Source organism: Myodes glareolus, chromosome 3 (assembly GCF_982192425.1).
Source record: "Myodes glareolus chromosome 3, mMyoGla1.1, whole genome shotgun sequence".
Taxonomy (NCBI): Eukaryota; Metazoa; Chordata; class Mammalia; order Rodentia; family Cricetidae; genus Myodes; species Myodes glareolus.
In genome coordinates, this window is record NC_142028.1 from 116707311 (window position 1) to 116728833 (window position 21523).

At 36.5% G+C, this 21523-nt stretch overlaps 1 protein-coding gene across 1 annotated transcript in view; it reads right to left on the reverse strand.

Annotated features, from left to right (window-relative positions):
- The window catches only part of Kdm4c (lysine demethylase 4C), a 172856-nt gene that overhangs the window by 69175 nt on the left and 82158 nt on the right, over positions 1–21523 (reverse strand). The window contains exons 9-10 of the mRNA XM_085686138.2: positions 2256–2449; positions 234–469 (exon numbers count right to left, since the gene is read on the reverse strand). Coding sequence (XP_085542264.2) covers positions 234–469; positions 2256–2449 — 430 coding nt within the window. The remainder of the gene's footprint in view (positions 1–233; positions 470–2255; positions 2450–21523) is intronic.

Consider the following 21523-nt stretch of genomic DNA (forward strand, 5'->3'; position numbering starts at 1 on the left):
ATTAAACCAAATGTGCACTACTGGATGTTAAGTTCAGCATTCTACTGCAGATAAAAACTGTATACCTTACTGCACTGCATGCACTTGTCCTCGTAGGTAAATTAGCTTGTAAGTTTATTTAGTTAATAAAAAAGCGAGGTGGTTTAGTTAGATATCTTAGTGGATACAGTTTTAATGCATCAGATTATTAATTACCATAGTCATAAATGAAAAATAATCATACATTTTCTTACCTGAGAGTTTGGTGTCATTCAATAACTTTTGATCTGCTTGTATCCTGGCATCAGAAGCTTCTCCCTCTGAAGGGGCTTCTGTGTTACCGTGCTTGGATGGTTTTCCTGGCTTTTCAGTGACTTTTAGGTGCCCTGGACATATGGCATGATTTGAGACCTCCTCACCATTAGATTCAACAAATTCCTCATCCTCCTCAGATTTAGGCCTTTTAGAAAGCAACCTATTACCCTGGAGGCTATTAACAAAAGGAAGGTGGTCAGAGCAAAAGTTCAAAATAGATATGAAACACATATCAATGCAAATGATACTGTTTGGTCCTTATATCAAGAAAAATTTAGTTATTTAATATAATTTTTACAAATAATAAAGTCTGAATTTGAAGCCATAATTTTTTAAACTGACTTACTAACAACAGAATTTTCATATTATGAATACCTAATGAGATAACACTGTAAAGTCATGTAAGGCAGAGAAATGAGCTAAACAGAATAAAAAAGAAGAACACACACATATTAGCAATTGGGTGCTGTCAACAGCAATAACAACACTGAGGCCATGAACAATATTTGCATATCACAAGGTATACATGTAAACTAATGCAGCTGCCATGGCTCGGAGATTGTGAGGTGGTTTTATATATGTGTATGCCGAAAGATGGTCTTACTGAAGGACCATCCCATCAATCACCATTTTAAGCCAGTGACTAAGAAAAACAAAATACACTCCTGAACATTAGTAATTGTATGAAATGAGAAACATGTTCTGATTAAACACTGGCGGTCTGTATCAAATGTATGTACTCCATCAAGTTGAAAAGACTGGTGACTTTAACAGCTATGTCAGTTTATTCACTTGACTACAAGTGCTACCTTGCACGTTTCTCCAGATTTCAGACTGCTATGTTTCCTGAACGCCTCAGAGGTACTGACTCCCTAATTACAGCATCTCAAACTTTGAAAGAATTAACAGTAAGTTATTCATTTTACTGAGATAACTTATACATAAAATAACTACTAACTTTTGAGTAAAATATTTAAATAGTGTTATTACAGCAAAAACAAAGGTGTCCTAACTGTAGGAGATCAAATACAGGTAGGTATTAAAAATTATGCTAAAGGAAATAATTTAATTATATGAAAAGCACTCACATACATGGTTACTCAGTTGTTAACATAGCACAGGCTAATTTTGAAAGAGGTGTATAATATTTTTATATTATATATAATATACATAAATATAAAGGAATATATACAAAATATTAAGAAAGATAGTCTCTAGATAGTGAAGTTAATAATGAATTGGATTCCTTCAATATTTTTTTCCTGGCTTTAGAAAATTAACAGATTTCAACTATTATTTTTATGAATTGAAAGAATAATATACACTAGTATAAAGAAAACCTAAACAATAATTTTCAAATTTAAGAGTTAATATGCAACCTAAGTATCTGAGCCATAAGACACATAGCCTATTCAAAGGATTTTTAGCAAAGTCCTAGTCACGAAAGTGGATTAGATGAAAGGTTTAAAAAGTTCACCAAGGTAGAGAAATAACACTTTCTCCTTTGAGTCTTTGAAAGGAAAGCAAAAAGAATAAAATCACAGTATAAGCATCAAGATGAGGAAAGAAGTATTTCAGCTAATGAAAAAAAAATCATACAGAAAAATTTTAAGCAATGGTAGAATATAGGAGTCGGAAGTCAAGTTATTTAAAATATGATAAATAAGGCAAAGAACAAATACATATTTAAAAAAAATTTATGGAAGAATTCCAAAAAATTCTTTGTTGTTCTACTCCTTATGTACATTGATTTCAGGAATACTCTGCATAAGTGACTACTTGTTACTAAATTCCACTACACCAATTCAAAAACTAAACATATACTACCTCAAAATTTCAGTAATACAATAAAGATATGAATAGCAAAGACAAAAATAAACCAATAGTCCTGGAGAACACTTTGTTCCATGATCCATTTCAACAAAGTCCATACTACAAGCAGGATGTGATAGGATCCTTACCTCCTTGAGGCTTTTTTAAATTTTCTCTTCCTCTGTAGCCATATTTTTACTTCAGGGGTAGACTCTGGAGTAGGTTTTGTATGGTCAATAGTATAAATATCCTTTCCTTGTTTCCAAATTTGATATCTGTCTGGCTGAAATTTCTTTACAAATATATCCATTGATATTTTCACCATGTCATTCCGGCAAGTGCACTGAAACACAATGAACAGTTGCAATAAAATCAACAATAAAATATTTTGCTAACTACATAACATACCATGCCAATGAGTAGAGCATGAATGCTTAATTAAAATATAAATGAGGAAATTTTACATTTTAAAGAAAAAAAACTCAAAACAGGTTTTTTTTGAAATAAGAAAATATTTTAAAAATACTCTGTACATTTATATGAACTGTGTACCAAGAAAAAGATACAGAGAAGCATGAATGTCTGTCTGAAGGCTTTCCAAAGGAACAGTTAGTTACCTACCAGCACAGATATCCATCAAAACTCTGTAGTACAGCATGCTGTGTTAGTATGAAAGGATAACTATCACACATATGCATCAACCTTCCAAAATAGTGATGCTATATGGAATGTTTCTGCTAGTTTAGGCATGTTCTGAAAATCACCAAAACTTTTACCTTAATTAAAAGTTTGGTGCACACAGAGGTGCTATTGGTAGGTTAGGCCTAATGAATGGATTTTAACTCATTGGATAAATAAAATACTTCTTATAATATTTCTTTGGTAAATAGTTATATGTGAACCCTTTAGATTTCTCTTATGTATTCTTATGTAAAGCCTGATATAAAAGAAGCAAACCAAGCCCCAACTATCTTTTAGCTCCGCCCTTGTGAGATGTGACTACATGTACAAACAGAGTTTGCTATTCTTACCAGAGGCCCAAACAAACAGGGCTGGCGCATTTTTTTTTTTCCTTTTTGAACATCTAAAGCACTGAGTTCTTTGCAGATACTTGTATTAAGGCATTATATTGCAGTTAAGCAAAGTTGTCATACAAATCTGGAATGTCAATGAATGTGAGATTGAATAATTTAACCAGTGAGCCATTGGTGATATATCTGGGTGGTTTAGAGCAGTTGTTAAGCCTGACAACCTGAGTTCAACCTCAAGAGATAGATGAGAAAGAAAACTCTCTTATCACTCGAAATGAGAGAGCTGACTCTACAAGTTGTACTCAGAACTCCATTTGTATATGATGGTATGCATATGCCAATATACACTTACATGCATGCACACACAATACTATAAATATATGTAAAAAAAGAAGTATTTAATTATTTGTTTTTAATTAATAAACTCTTGTGGCTAGAAAGATGATTAGCTAGTTAAAAGCTTTTGTTCTTGAAGAGGGTCCAGTTTGATTCACAGCAAACAAGTGGTAGCTTACAAACATCCTTAACTCGAGTTACAGGGGATCTGACAACCTCTTATGATCTTTGCAGACACTAGGCATACAGGTGGTACACAGACAGATGTTAAGAAAATGCACTCATACATATAAAATAAAATAAACGCTTGCAAAGTAACTGAAAATTTTAAATAAAATCTCTTCTACCTTATACCAAAGATAATATTAAACAATCAACCACACCTTGTAGAGAAAGGTAAAAGGTTAATAGAAATAAGAAATTTAAATGAACCAGGCAGTGGTGGCACATGCCATTAATTCCAGCACTCTCTTATCATCATTAAAGAAAACTGTAACTACAACTATAAATTCTTCAACTCCATCAAAAACTCCAGAAGAATATAATATTACCTAAGTAAACAATAAGTTCATTGTAAGCAACTTCCAAAATTCTAGAACTGACAGAGACTTTTCACTGCCTGGACAGTCAACCAAAGTTCTTCTGTATCATTGGGGCATCCATCTTCAGCCTACTGGCCCATAGATTCCAGCAGACTTTTCCATGAAGCAGGAAATTTCAAAGACAGTGCTGCCTGTCTTGACAGTTTGTCAGTCACATTTTTTCTGTATCCTGCAGACTCTTTCCTGAAGCAGGGACCCCGAGGAATCATCCACCTTTAGGCAAGTTCAGCTCTCATTACTCTGAGGGTCCTGAATGTCCAGTTTATCAAGCAGTCCAAGCAACAGCAGTTTCTTGCCCAAATGGCTAACCATCTCCATAAGGAGCATCTTCAATGCTTATCTTCCTCTTGAAGTAATTGGTGCTTCCAGGAGTGATGCGTTTCACTGTCATGAACAGTTTTAAGCTCTTAAAACATTTTAAATGCCATATTCTGTAGTCTTTGAAAGGTTTGAAGAATGCCTATCCATCTGAAATACTTCTCTATACATCTAGAAAACCTAACTAACATGACTACAGGCTTGACTATTATAAATAATTATTGACCTATATTTCTTAATTATACATTAACTTTTAAATGAGCTGCACAAACACAATACCTTAATCAAAATCAGAAATATACATATAACAGAATTGACTTTAAATTTGCATCAATAAACCAAGATCCATTCCAATGCAAATCTCTATAGCATGTCCCCCTTTAAATGTAAAAAAAAATTTACAAACAATATTTATATGGTGTAGTATATTTAATATGGGCATAGTTCTATCAAAACTGCTCCCTGCTGTTCATTGGGTGACGTAATTTTTTGAGATGTGTTCAAGGCAACCTTTCAGAAGGACTTGATCCATCAAAGAGCATTAGTCTGGAAGCAATCCACAGGTCCTTATCCACTGATAAAACAAAAGAAGAACCTCTTTTCGAAATAAACATATACTTAGGCCCACATTTTGAATTCAAGATACCTTTAAAGTATATGTCTCGAAAAACCATATATATATATATATATATATATATATATATATATATATATATATATATATGGTTAGCTTAGCAGTTCCCAGCATCAAATATCTCTCTGCAGCCTAAAAATTCAACAATACAATAATATACATAATTCAGACTCTGTGAATTTTTCATCTTTACGTGGCTTGTTTTTACTCTATTACTTTTTCTGCACATTTATTATTTATTCTATCATCTTTACTCCTTTAATATATTACTGTATGTGCTCTATCTCTTTAAAGACTTTGTTTTATAATGAATAAATGGGATCTACTGAAACTGGGAAGCTTCTGTAAAGCAAAGGACACTGTCAGTAGGACAAAAAGGCTGCCTTCTGACTGGGAGAAGATCTTCACCAACCCCTCATCAGACAAAGGTCTGATCTCCAAAATATACAAAGAACTCAAGAAACTAGGCACTAAAACTCTAATTAACCCAATTAAAAAATGGGGTACTGAACTTAACAGAGAATTCACAACAGATGAACTTCGAATGGCCAGAAGACACTTAAGGTCATGCTCAACCTCCTTAGCGATCAGGGAAATGCAAATCAAAACCACTTTGAGATACCATCTTACACCTGTCAGAATAGCTAAAGTCAAAAACACCAACGATAGCCTATGCTGGAGAGGATGTGGGGTGAGGGGAACACTCATCCATTGTTGGTGGGAATGCAAACTCGTGCAGCCACTGTGGAAATCAGTGTGGCGGTTTCTCAGGAAACTGGGAGTCAACCTCCCTCAGGACCCAGCAATACCACTCTTGGGAATATACCCTAAAGATTCCCTAACATACTACAAAAGCATTTGTTCAACTATGTTCATAGCTGCACTATTTGTAATTGCCAGAACATGGAAACAACCTAGGTGCCCCTCAATAGAAGAATGGTTAAAAAAGGTGTGGAACATATATACATTAGAGTTTTACTCGGCGGTTAAAAACAATGACATCTTGAATTTTGCATGCAAATGGATGGAAATAGAAAACGCTTTACTGAGTGAGGTAAGCCAGACCCAAAAAGAGGAACACGGTATGTATTCACTCATAAGTGGATTCTAACCATAATTAAAGGTCTTTGAGCCTATTATTCGTGATCCTAGAGAAGCTAAATAAGAAGATGAACCTGATGAAGATTATTTAGCTATCCACCAGGAGGTAGGAAATAGACAAGAGTCCCAGGTAACCTCGGGTGCATGGGGGGGTGGGAGGGGCGATGGAGGGGGAGAGGGCTAGAGAGAAGGGAGTAGGGGAGGAACGGGGAAAGCTTGGTGGCCGGGGATGGGGGGGGAGGGAGGTAGGATGAATATGGGATCAGGGAACAATATATTTCAACTAAGGGAGCCATTTTAGGGTTTACAGGAGACTTGATTATATATGGGATCCCAGGTCCAAGGAGAAATCCCCCAGATTGCTCTCTGGACAGAGGAGAGGGTGCCTGAATTGGCCGTGGCCCATGACCATACTGATGTATATTTTGCTTATCACCATAGATCCTTCGTCTGGCGAAGGACGGCTATGCAGTCGGAGGCCCACATTGGAGCAACGGATTGAGCCCCCCGAGGTCCGGAGGGGGAGCGGAAGGAGGAGGAACATGAAAGACGAAATCAGTACTGCGAGGAATGCTATCACCCACTGATACAAGGGAACGGATCTGATGAGAATTTACCAGGGCCAGTCGGACTGGGACTGAACGAGGACGTGATCTAGCCAGATTCTCGGAATTTGGCCGGATTCTCTGACTGTGGCTGGCCCGGGGTCTTTCTGAAAAGCCATTGACTATGACACTGGGACCTGTTTCCTCTGCATATGCTGGATTTTGGGGATCCAGTCTGTTTGGACGCTCACCTTCCTGGACCTGGAGGGAGGGGGAGGGAGCTGGAGCTTCCCACAGGGCAGGAAACCCTGACTGCCCTGGGGGACGGAGGGGAAGGAGGGGGGGAGTGGGGGGAGTGGGAGGGTGTTGGGAGGGGGGGCGGAAATGGAAACTTTTATAATTTAATAAAATTTACTAAAAAAAAAAAAAAAAAAGACTTTGTTTTATTTTTTAAAAAACCATTAACTTACTTCTTTTTAAAAAAAATATTTATTTAGTTATTATGTATACAATATTCTGTTTGTGTATATGCCTGCAGGCCAAAAGAGGGCACCAGACCTCATTAAAGATGGTTGTGAACCATCATGTGTTTGCCAGGAATTGAAGTCAGGACCTTTGGAATAGCAGGCAATGCTCTTAACCGCTGATGCATCTCTCCAGTCCTACTTACTTCTTTTTATAGCTCTTTGTACTCTTTTTCTTCTCCCAAGCCTATATACATTTATCCAACACTGTGACCCATTTAGAGGTTTTAAATGTTTGAATCTGCCCTATTGTGTATCTGTAATTCTTTACTGTTAAGGAGCACGTCTTAAAATGCTAAGCACTTCTTAAAACATTAAGCTGCAGCCTTACTAGGGTATGTATATATGGTACTTCCTGCTTGCCCTTCCCAGCCCAGCATGATGGAACTGTTTGCTGCCTCTGAGAGGTCATGCCCACAACCCCATTCTCAGGCACACATCTAGGTCAGGCAGAAATTAAGCAAGCTGCAGCAGTCTGCTCAGAAACCCCACACAAAAGCTCTGTAGTTGTAGCAAAGCCCATTTGGGGAAAACAAATGCTGTTAAACTTCGTTTCTTGATGTCTAGAGTTCCTTTCAAGTCCTCTAAGGTTTTACATGGATTTAGTCCACCACATGGGTGTTAAGTTGTAGTAAGGAGGCCGCTTAGCTCCAAAATAACCAAAAAGCCCTCCTGAGAAATTTTTGATAGGAGTGAATGGCCTAGATGTCTGAGTTCTATATCCAGAACAGATTCAATACTGCTGCCTCAGATGTTCAAGCCTCACAGGATATTCAAGTCATGACTTGACCAAAATTCTAAATTTTCTTTAGGTCCGCATAAGATTATCAGTGCCCCCAATCAGCAGGAAGTAGCCTGGAAAACTATGTCCACATTTCCAAAAAAATGGGTTATGGAAATTTATCTTTGTTTCGAGTGTTGGATACAATATATTATGGATAGTGGTCTGGACAAAAAGCTAAACAAAGACTATTAAAAACAGGGGGTAAGTGCTGTGGGACAATGGTATAACCCTGTACAGATTTGTTTCTTATACTTGCTTAATAAATGCTGATTGGCCAGTAGCCAGGCAAGAAGTATAGGCAGGGTAACCAGGCAGGAAACAGAGGCGGGACAAGAATTATAGGGAAAGAAAAGTTTCAGTCTGCAATTGTGACCCAATTCCTACAGAGGAAGCATGATGTGACTGCCTCGCTGAAAAAGGTACCAAGTCACATGTGGGCTAATATAAGTTATAAGAGTTAATAAGAAGCCTGAGCTACTAGGCCAACCAGTTTATGCTGCAGGGGAGAGACGCTTGTTGGTCCCAACTGTCTGGCTAGCTTAGCCCCGAAAATAATCACAGAGAAACTGTAGCAAATAAATCACTGCTTGGCCCATTAGCTCTAGCTCCTTATTGGCTAACTCTTACATCTTAATTTAACCCATTTCTATTAATCTGTGTATCACCATGTGTTTGTCAGTGGCTTACGGGAAAAGATTCGTCACATCTGACTCTGGTGGCAGACCTATGGTGCCTCTCTACGCCTTCCTTCTCCCAGCATTCAGTCCAGTTTTGCCCACCCTCTAAATTCTACTCTATCAACAGGTCAAGGCAATTTCTTTATTCCTTAACCAATATAAGCAATACATAGACAGAAGGGCCTCCCACACCAAGTTTACAATTAATGTAGACTTCTGTGTGTTTCCTTTGGACTGAATGACTGCAGGACTGGACAGAATCATCTGTCAACAGAATCTGGTCAACACCTACTAATGAGAATACTAATGATATTCTCATTAAAAATATATAATACCCAACATTTAGTAAAGAAAAAAAAGAGCTATATAAAAAAGCTTTGAGAAATTAGCTATTTTCTAAGATTTGGCATCCAACAGTAACAGGTAAAAGATGAAAGGTAAGGAATCATGTTAATGTTATTTAGTAGAAGCAGACTAAAAGAAATTAACCTTCACTGATCAAAAATAGATTAGCTTCTGAATCATAAGTAAAAAAATAAATCAGGTGTTTTTATGTAATTAAATAGAAAAAAATATATTCTTTGCTTTCAAACAATCAAAATCCTTGGGCTCCAATGCCTTGTAAAGCCTTTTCTATTCTCCAAACATCCAAATATTTCTCTGATATGACCTATGAATAAGCGAAAAAGTATTACAAGAAACAATAATATGAAAAAACAGAATGTCAAGAAATACACAAATTAGGACTAGAGAGAGAGAGATCTTAGCACTTAACTAGAGATAACATTCTTTTCATAAATTGAAGCTTTATGTTGAAATAGTAATGGGACAGGCTTACTTGACAAGTATATGACCTGGAGAGTGCTTCATTCTTTTGAACAATTTTAGGAACCTCTAATATATCTATTAACTTTATATACAACAAAGATATCCCATCTGCCTACATTCCTGTGAAGGATTGCTTTGCCTTAACAATTATAATTCTCTCCCAGGGCCTATGCGATAATGTTATTTTGCCACCCAAATCAACTAGTTTAAAGATAACAAACTGGTATTCTTTTAAGGGAAACTGAAATTCATTCTGTTCATGTCTTTCTAAACCCTGGGGTTTAAATGTATTTTAAAGTATATTTAAGGGTTGGTGAGATGGTTCAGGTCACAACTTGCCTACCACACAAGCATGAGAATCTTAGTTCAGATTTTCAGATAGTTGGCTGACTAGCTAGTCTGCTCAGTGGGTGAAGTCCAGAATGATTAGAGATTCTGTGTTAAAAATTAAGCTGGACAGAAACAACAAAAGAAAGCATCCAACATCAACCTCTGCTTCTATGAACATAAACTGAGAGGCACAAGTATCCTACACACACACACACACACACACACACACAGAGAGAGAGAGAGAGAGAGAGAGAGAGAGAGAGAGAGAACTTCTAAATCCTAACTACTTTATTTGTTAGTCCTGACATTCTTTCCTGTGTCAAAACCAAGTACCTTGCCTTATCAGAGTTGATATTGTAAAGTAAGTATCTCAGAAAGGAGTTTTACCTTCATCAGAAACTTTACACAATTGAGAAACTGATTATAATTACAATGTGGAAAGGTAAAAATTTAGCAGGTCTAGAACTTAATCTTTAGTTTCATAAATAGCCATTATTTGACCTCCGTAACATCTAGCTAAACATATTATAGCTAAGAGAAGCAGATAAAACCTTCCAGACTGCACTATTAACTTAACAAAATACTAGTTTCTACCGTCCGAACGATTTAGTTCATCACTTTGCTATAACCCACTGTTCTGGTTGAATTTTGCCAGACAGAGACAAACTAGAGTCACTGAGGAAGACAGAATATCAAATTGACCTGTGGGCATTTATAGAAGGCATTTCTTTACTAAGGATGGATGATAAGTTGTACAATATCTACACAGGTGGTCCAGAGCTACATAAGAAAGCAACCTAAATAAGTCACAGTGAGCCTAGTCTCTATGATATTTTCTTGCCTAGTTTCTGCTTCTGTTCCAACCTCTAGGATCCTATTTGAGTTTCTACCCTGTCTTCCCAAATGGTAGTTACCTGGAAGTGTAAACTGAAATAACATTTCCTCCTTAAATGTTTCCAAGGTGCTTTCTGTCAGTGTTTTATCACATAAACAGAAAAGCTAACTAAGGTATCCACTTATTTATGTTTCCACCAATATATATTAAAGATGCCTTGATTGATGAAATCTTTTTGTTCTGTTACTATAATAACATTATCAAACAGTTGCCAAATTGAAACATGGAATTTGGGGTAACAAATATAAATGTGTTTCTATGTTTCTAGAACATTGTCAATAATAAATTCTGTTCTATCTGTTTTGAGAGTTGTTTAGTCAGATGCTGGGTATAAAGTGGAGTTATAACTCTGTCCCTATTGTTCCTGACAAATTTAAAAACTGAACTGCTTTTTAAATTTTTTAAATGAGTACGACTATATATATACATACATACATATATACATACATACATACATACATACATACATATATATATATATATATATATATATATATATATATATATATATCTGTATCTGGGGGTTTTTCTCTGTCCTGCCCAGTTCTACCAGACCAGTTTCTCTCTCACCTGCTGGTACCCACAGTTGTTTATATAATAATCATTTGGAGGCTTAATATTAATAATATTAATAATATTAATATAATTATAATTGTTTGGCTGATGGCTCATGCTTCTTGCTGGCTACTTCTACATAAAAATTAACCCATTTCGAATAATCTAAATATCACCATGTCACCGTGGCTTACTTTGGCATATTATTCATCCAGAGCTACTGGTGTCTCCATAACTCTGCCTTCTTACCCCTCCCCCACTGTTTCTGTGCTTAGATTTCTCACCTTGCTACATTCTGCCCTGCCATAAGCCAAAGCAGTTAGCATCTTTATTAATCAATGGTAATAAAACCTATTCAAAGCATAGAGAGGGACATCCCACATCATATATCAGTACTATGTGTATGAAATAGATGAAAGGAGGTGTGTAATGTGTACACACACAAATACACAATTAACCTCTTCCCATGTTATTTTTGAACTGTATATATGTGGAGGGCTATACTATTATAAACCCATGACAAAGAATATATAACTTGTGGCCTCAGACTTTGAGTACTCCAAGACAGCTACTAATGTTGCCCAATACAAAAATCATAAAATTACTTAAAATATTAGTGGACCATTTTGTGAGAATTTTGTTATTGTTGTTTTGGTTTTGTAAGGGGATTGCTTGTTTCTCAAATGTGAACTTTGAAACTGGCAATAATGTATTACATTATCAATCAATTAACATGGGCTCATAGGGGCTCACAGAGACTGAACCACCAACCATAGACCTTGTATGTGACTGGCCTAGTCCCTCATTACAGTTAGGTGGCTTGGTGTTCTTGTGGGACTTCTAACAGAAGATGCAGGGGCCGTCTCTGACTCTGTTACCTGTTTTTGGGATCTTATCCTCCTACTGGATTGCCTTATCCATTTTTCCCCCTGGTTTTTCGAGATGGGGTTTCTCTGTAACTTTTGGAGCCAGACCTGGAACTAGCTCTTGAAGACCAGGCTGGCCTCTGCCTCCCTGAGTGCTGGCATGTGCCACCACTGTCCAGCTGCTATATCCATTCTGAACAGGAGAAGAGGTGCCTAGTCTTACTGCAACCTGTTATGCCATGGCTGGCTCATAGATGGGAGGCCTGCACTGTTCTTAAGAGAAATGGAAAGGAGTGGATTAGGGGAGATGTTTAAGGGCATTGAATGAAAGGGGTGGGGAAGAGAGGAGGGAAGGAAGGGAAACTGATCATGTAGGGGAACAATTAATTAATTAATATTAAAAAAATATTTAAGAGCATTAGAGTCCATAATTGCAGGGAGAGCATGGCAGCAATCAGAAACAGGAAGCAGAAAGCTCGCGCCTTTACAGGCAAGCAGGAAGCAGAGAACAACCAGGAAGTAGGTGAAATATTTTTTTTTTAATTCTGTCTACTTTGAGGGACATGCTACCTCCAGAAGGACTAAACCTCATAGTCCTCCCAAAATCATTGCCACCATCTGGAAAGCAAATGTCTAAGTATTTTAAACTACAGGAGATATTCTCAATTAAAACACCACAATCATCTTCAAGTAACAGTCCTGGGAAGGCCTAGGGATACATCCTCTGGTTATATTTGTATTTATTAACGTCTAAGGTAAATGCCTTTCTTCTGTTGTGTTAAAAGTCCTGCCATTCATTTTTTTTAATTTTTAAAATTATAATTAACTACTTTTCTCCATTTCTTTTCCAAACCTTCCCATATACGCCTCCCTACTCTCCTTCAAATTTATGGCCTCTTCTTTCATTGTTATTGCATATGTGTGTGTATGTATGTACATACATATACATGTATATTAATAAGTAAATCCCACTCACTCTGCATAATGTTATTTGTATGTATGTTTTCAGGGCTAACCTTTGGCACTAGTGTGTTCTTCCCTGGAGGAGACCATCTCTTCCAATACCAGTCTTCCTCAGCTACCAATAGTTTTTTAGTATGTGTGTAGGATTAAGGCTTCATGGGCTTTCCCCCATCCAATCTGGGATATTCATTGGTGCTGTTTTTAGTCAGCTCACATTTAAGGGGCCATGTTGTAGCTTCTGAGATCATAAGAAGATGCAGTCTCAGAGAGGGAAAAAAAAAAAACCCTCCTGATTCTCTGGCTTTTACAAGCTTTACCCTCAATTTAATACTTTTTCATTCTGCATTGGTTGTCCTTACAGGAGTTTATGCCAGAAGTAAAGATGAAAAGAATCATCTGATCTAAATTGCAACTGCTACATCCACGGCTGTCTCGCCAGTGTAGCAGAAATGCTGACTAGATGGGCAAATATTGCCAGAAGGATCAGGATCCGCGCTTCTCGGAGTTGAGTCCTGGGCTGTCCCTTGGCAATCAGTTGTGGTGTAATGCTACCTGAGTTACCATTTGTACTGACTCGACCTGACTGTACTTGGTGCTATATGTCTGTCTTTTCCCTTGTCTGTGTGTTCTTTGTGATCCTTGCATATTGCTAACAGATCAGACTATTCCAGGCAGTTGCGGATACAAACAAGAATGCTGAGGACATTTTCGAGTTTTGCTCCACTATTCATTAAAGCCTTTAAAGAAATAGCCAGTTCTGGAAATAGGGAAGTCATCGTTAAAATAATTCCTTAATGATGTGGAGCAAAAGGAGTTGCTCTTATCAGGAGAAACCTTAGAAGCCTTCTGCAGGAAAAGAGCTGCAGCAACACTAGATGTTTGCCTGAGAATTACGAGCAGGAGGCCTATGCAGCCTTCATTATGGCCAGAACAAACCTAGGCTAATTACAACATCTGACCCTGAGAGTCGGGGAGGGAAGAAAGTTGAGATTTATGGTATGAAACCAGATTCAGACAAGTTTGAGATAACGTCTTTAAAATTTCCTAGCAGAAAGTTTTCCCAGGAAGATAGTGGCCTTCTCCTCCCACACCCCAAGATATTCTGAGCACAAGGTCACTTAGCCCAGCCAACCGCCTGGTACAGACTGGGCGAAAGTCCTTGTGCCCAAGTCAAAGCATTTTCAAAGATTCTTTTTGTAAACTATTCTATGCTTTTATTTTTATGATCTGATGATGTATGCCTTTGCCAAGTTCTTTGTTTGTAATAATATAAAAACCTCGCACTGAATAAGTAAAACACAGGAGCATTTCAAAAATACATTGAGAGTGACTGTCTGTCAATTTCCTCCACCATATCCTGAAATCTTCCATCCTTCGCCCTGATTCCCTCACGGTCTGAGTGACTCCCCTGAGCCGGTCCGTAGCAGCAACAAATTTAAGATTAGAAGTAAATTTTAAGCTTTAAGAAATGAAAAGTTGCCAAGCAGTGGTGGTGCATGCCTTTAATCCCAGTACTTGGGAAGCAGAGACAGATGGATCTCAGTGAGTTTAACACCAGCCTGGTCTACCCAGTTAGTTTCAGGACAGTAAAGACTTTTACACAGTGAAACTCCATTTCAAAAAACCAAAATGAATGAATGAAAGATGAAAATTCTCAATAATTATTTGATAATGCATAAAACAAGCAACTGTAAAACATTTGATTCTTGACACTGGAGAGATGATGGTTCAGCAGTTAAGAGCATTCATTACTCTTGCAGATGACCCGAGTAAGGTTTGTAGCATACACATGGTAGTTCAAAACTATCTGTAACTCCAACGTGAGGGGATCCAATGCCCTTTTCTGAAGTCCACTGGCACCAGACATGCATATAACACAAATATATAGACATATAACACTAATAAACATAAAATTCTTTAAAAATCAGTTCTTGTAAAAGTTAATTATGATTATCAATCGGCGTGATAATCATCAATGTGGAATCTTCATGGAAATACCATGGATTTAGCATTACCATGGAAACACAACTCAGGATGAATTTTTCAGAGTTCTTCTCTCTGTTTCGTGAAAATATGACCAGCCACCAAATGCTTCTTTAGCCATGCTTTCTCTCCACTTCAGTGAGCCTAAAAAAATTCCTTCTTTAAATTGCTTTCACCAAGTATTTTGTTACAGAAAGGAAAAAAGAATGTATGTATATAATTGGTACCCATGTAGGGCCATTGTGATCAACCAGAGTGTGTGGTTTGTAGGCATTTGTTACTGGTCTAGGGGAAGATTATGGAAGAGATCGTAACTGTGGGATAGATACTCTAGAATGTTATCAACCAAGCACAATGGGCAATTATTGTGGAAATTTGGAAGGCCAGAATATTAGTACATATTCAGAAAATAGGAGCTCAACTCATGAGATTTCAGGGAAAGACATGAGTCTATCAGGAACATGGCTATAACAGAAAAGATGCTGGATTGTTTGGTTCACATCCTGAAGAACCTGAATGAAGTTAATTAGTAGTAGTAGACTAATTTCCAGCAGAATACAAGTCAGATTATTGATGCTCTGATATATGTCTACAACAAGAAGGTGAAAGGGGAAAAAAAACTACCAGTTGAACAGGAAGATTTGAAAAATGTTCCATTTTGCTAAGAAATTAATGAGTTTAAAGTTCTGTATCAGAAAGTTGAGTACAGGCGAAAGAGAATGCCGACTTCTTTGTTTTCCATGTGATAGTTTTATTACAGCGCTAACACACAGGACTTCACATAGCACCTTAGGCTTCTAATCTGAGTTTTGGTAACTGGTTTAAAAGTGCTACTGAAGCTTTTTTTTTCCTTCCACATATCAGCTTTCAGGAAAGTACTCAGCGGTAACTAAGCAATGTTAATTTTATTAAACAGTTTATCCGTAATAACCTGAGATATAATTAAAGATGGCTTCTATAGTAGTTTTACAGCTACATCTAGTTGCTTTAGCAAGCTTGTCTTCCGACTTCTGATCTTGTGTTTCTAAACCCAACATGAAACTCCTTCGTCCCAGCTGGGCTTCCGACGGCTCTAACTTTTCAAACAAATTAAACAATTGGCCAGTGTTATACTATGCATTAGAAATCCAGCTAAAAGACCTCAGGATATTCACCCATTATTTATTCCATAGAGCTCAGGTAGTTTACAATCCAAAGAGGATTTGAAATGAGATTTCTAAGGCATAGTATTATTTGCAGTACAAGCCAAAAATCTATTTTATTAAGTGGGATAGTCTGGTAATCAGAAGGTCCTTCAACAGGAGGTTTGTAGACCTTTGGATATGACCTAAAGGTGCCAAGATTCACTTTTCCAACAGAATATAATAATAGCAAAGGTTTTCTGAGGATAAGACGTCACTCAGCAAGGCTTCCATTGTGTAAAAATACAAGTTCACTTGGAAAGAGAGTGCCTAAGCTGAAAATGAGAATGAAGGAGTTCCTGATCTAATACAATCTCCTTGAACACTGCTTTGCAACCTCATCATCCAAAGGCCTGATGCAATTGTGTACCCAAGAAGACTATAGTACCAGATGGCAGAATAACCTGGCACCACTGTTCTTGCAGTATTGATCATACAGGTCTGAAAACCACTATGTGTGAGATCAGGAAGGCTTATGATTAGGTCACAAAAAGTCACTGAGGCGTAGCAATATGTAGCTGGGTCAGATTTTTGCCCAGCAAGGAAGGACTAACCAAGCATAAGGGTATAAGAAAAACAACAACAACAAAAAAAACTTATGTTGCAATAGTGTCGCCAAGAAATTAGCAATGCCAAGACCATGGGATATTTTTTTTCAAAATCATTTATTAGTGGCTTGACAACTCTATTCTAAAACTATCCTTAACTTTTTTTATTCTGATAAAGTGAACCAGATTGATTTCTTTTTCTAACTTGGTTTGCAGGATTTATGCACAAAAAAAATAAATAAAAAAACATACTGAAAGTTAGACACAGAGGAATCTATTACTTAGCATTTTAAAACACCAGTTTCCTAAACGTATGTTTGTTACTGAGTTTACTTTATGACGCAAAATACCTAGGCTAAATTGACAAAAGAAAAGCAGATAGTCACTAGGAAGAAGCCTACATTTACAGAGAATAAAAAACATGAGCATATCTATAATAGTATCTGAAACCAAAGGAAAAAAAAATGAAAAGTAGACATTAGCAATTCACAGAAAGAAAAGAAACACTAGTAACTGAGGGAAAACTATATAGTTATCTCCTCTGAACTGATACATTTCTTGGGGGGGGGCAAACAGGGAAGCTGATAAAAAGAAGCAATCCAATTTATAAGGCTCAGTAAACTGGCACAAGGCTTACCCCAAGGTTACCAAAGCAGTAAATGATTGTTAGGGAGAAAAATATGTTTCTACTGTCCCAGTTGCCCCCAAGTTAGACAAGAATCTGTAAGGATGAGGCCTTCATTAGTGAATTGTCTCCCTAATGCTGGGATAAGTTGGGTGACACAGCTGCCTTTGAGTGGCACATACAACTGTAGCTAACCTGAAGAAAATCACTGGTTCAGTAAGCTGGTCGGGGGTGAAATGATTTATATGGTCTGTCCTGGTACCAGATAGTGAGTCATATCTATAACTTCAACACGCAAGAGGTAAATGCCTAGGTAGAAAACTCAGGCCTGAGATCACGAACTCAAGGTTATTCTCAACTACATAGGTAGTTCAAGGCAGCCTGGAATATATGAGACTTTGGCTCAGAATAAATAAATGAATACTTAATTAAATAAAAAATTAGTACAGGTCCATTTCAAAGATCACACATTTCTAACTCTTCATTGAATACATTCTCAGGTCAGGGAGACAAATCCAATTCAGAAAATGAGGGCAAGTTCCTGCAGATACATGAGCATATGATTTCTTTATGAAGACCTCTGTCAGAAATTTTAAGGAAAAATAATTGGTGTGTTAGAATTCCCAACATTAATCTTGTTGAAGCTTGGACAGCAATCTTTACTAATCAAATCTTATCCACTCTTATTTAGCGAAGATCTTCTGTAGTTCAATCCTGGCTATTATTACTGACATTATATATGAATGACCAATGTTCATTCTAATTCTCAAAGAATTAAATTACAATATATAAACATGATTTATTAAGACTAAAGGACATTAGAATCATGAGCAGCAAATTACAATAGACACAGAATGAGGCACTTATGATGATAGTTGAATGCAATAGGTAGGCCTAGGTATAGGGGACCCAAAGTATCTTCATAAGCTACTAAGAAAGAGGAAGGTGAAACAGTGGGGGAACTGTTTCACAGAAAGTGAAAACTGGAGAGAACATGCTTGCTTTAAAAGAGCTATCCCCTCTTTTATCTATTGTAATGTCAAGGCTGTTTTCAGTTTTTGCATCATGTTATTCCATGAATATTTTAATCTAGTATGCATTTAATAAATAGTATTATATATTAGTTTCTAACAACACAGACTAGAAAAGTAATACTTTAAATATAATATTATGTCAGAAGTGGCAGAGATAAAACCATTTTGAAAGTCACCAGGGAAAACAGAAGCAGAGACAGCATTAACTTCCAGAGAAGACAAAATGAAAAATGGCTTTCAGGTAATAAAATTAAAATCAAATAAATAATAAATCAAGCTTTTGTATCCACAGATAAAAATGCTATCCAAACAGACCTGAACATCTGAGTATGATCCCAAAACCCATTGTGAAAGAGTGAACCTATTCACAAAAGTTATTCTGATACCTACACACATGCTTACACTGCAAACACACAAATATAAAGACATAAATATGCCTACATACATATACATAGACATATATATGTAGATCATATACAGCATACATGAACAAACACATATACTCACATATACATACACAAACACAGAAGTTATACCCACAATCATAGATGCACTCAAACCCACACTATATTTTAATAACTAAAATATACTTCTGCTTTGTAACTATGTTTAGAAAGAATATTCTTTTTTTAAATCCTGAATTGCATGTTTGCTTTTGCTTTTATGTACTAAATGCTTATTATCTGTTTATATTCAAGAATCTGTATCAGACTCTGTAGATTACATCAGTGACTATGTTGATTAAATATTAAAATATCTCATTATTTTTATTTTCAAACTGATGATTCCACAGTAGTGTGTATCACACAGTATCTCCTTATGAATATTAGTCTTCTTAGTCCTTTAGAATGAGTGAGCTCCCCTCATAGTTCTTTTCCTAATCTGAGAAAGTCTTGAAGGATATTATTGGTCTTTCTTTGCTATGCTGAATAGATGGTTCTCAGTTATGTAAAAAATATTTATACTATCATTTATTTCCTGTAGATTTTATTAAATGAAAATTTCATTGGCTACTTACCAAATGTTTGCATCATCAAATTGAACTGTTATCTTTTGTGAATTGGCTATAATTTATTTATAGATCTCTCCCAATCTGCTCAAGCCTTTGATCCTTAGGTGTGGAGCACTGTATGAAAACAGCATATACAGATACAGACAATAAAATAAAACAATGTATTGTGGGACCTACAAGGTAAAAAATGGCAGCGCATGCACTCCTGTTGCAGCCCTCATTTTCCCATAGACCATGAAGCTTAAGTTTGAAGGGCTTCAGTAGAAGGGCTAACTGGAAATTTGTGCCTGGTTTGATTTTCCTGAGGTTTTTTTTTTTTTTGCTAAATTTCTAAAATATGAATAGTGAGGAGAGGAGCCTGACTGGAAACATGAAGTAGGTTTAGTAATGAAGTGGGAATACTTCACTTAGCATGCCTAAGTTTAAATGCTGACATTATCTATGAATTCATTAAACTGCACTTTCTATTTATCTTTGTACATAACTGTATAAGTTACTTAGTTATTAAATATGAACTTAAGCTACAACTGCACAACACAAAATATGTAATACTTTAAGAAATCTAGAACTTGAAGTTGGTGATGTAGTTTAATAGTAGTAGACGTCTCATCTCTCGTCTAGTATGACCAAGGTCATGGATTTGAGCTCACACAAGGAAAAAGGGAAGGGAGAGGAGAGACCTGTTCAATAAAAATGTAAGACAGTCCGAATTTTCTTTCGTTTGCATACAATAACAGCAGGTAAATATTATTAGACTAATGTTTTATGATACAGTATAAAGTGCAAATGGCACACACCTGTAAAATCCAGTTACCATAGGTCTGATGCAGGAGAATAGCTTGAACCCAAGGATTCTGGATTGTAGTGCATACATTAAACAGGTGTCACTCTAGTTTGGTATCAGCACAAGTGCTGGCTAATCTTAAGTCAACTTGACAGAGCTATCTGAAATGAAGAAACCTTAATGGAGAAGATGCTGCCACAAGATCTAGTTGTAAGGCATTCTCTTTATTAGTGATTGATAGTAGAGGGCCCAGATTACTGTGGGTGGTTACATCTCTTGGCTGGTGGTCTTATGCTTTATAAAAAAACAAAACAAAACAAAAAAAAAACAAAACAAAAACAAAAAAAAAAAACACCCTGAGCAAGCCAATAAGCAGCACTCCTACATGGCCTCTGCATCAGCTCCTGCCTCCAGATTACATCTCTATGTGAGTTCCTGCACTTGTTGTTTTTGATAATGAACTGTTACATAGAAGTGTAAGCACTCTTCAACAAGTTGCTTTGGTCATGGTGTTTCATCACAGCAATAGCGACCCTAACTAACAGAGCATGGTTAAATCTCCCAGAAGCAGAAAATTACCAAGATGCCTAAGGAGATTTGAACTGTACCAGCTAGCAAGGAAATGGAAAAAATAAAAAGAAAACTAAAAAATGATCTTGGAGTTTTATGACCAAAACTGAAGAGTTCACTGGAAGACTGCTAATTAACTAATTTTTTTTCTGTTTCATTAAAAAAAAAAGACAGAATTGTAAAAGAATGAATCCATACCCTGGTGCTTACATCCTAGACAACTTCTTGTTCAAAATCTATTGCAGTCTGTATTTCAATATTCAAGTCTCTGATATATTATATATGACATAAAATTACTGTGAATCAAATCAAATCAAAACAACATCATTAACAAGTTATAGCAAGTCTCTCACTCTACACACTGTAAAAAGCACTCAATTTCTGAGGATGTAGGTAAGACATAACTGTCCCCAAAACAATCAGTACAGTAAATAACTCTTTCTCTTTAAGGAGATCACAATATTTACAGCTGCCACATCACAAAAACAAAATACTGTCACGAATGTCTTTGAACACTCAATCTCAAATCTAAGTCAAAGATTTATTTAATAGCTACCAGCTTCTTTATGTGAAACTAATAGAAACATAACAATAATAAACCTATATATCAAATCCAGCATCCAAATAACTACATTTCACCCCACTACATAAAAGGATAAAACCAAAACCTGAAAACTAGCTCTTTCATACA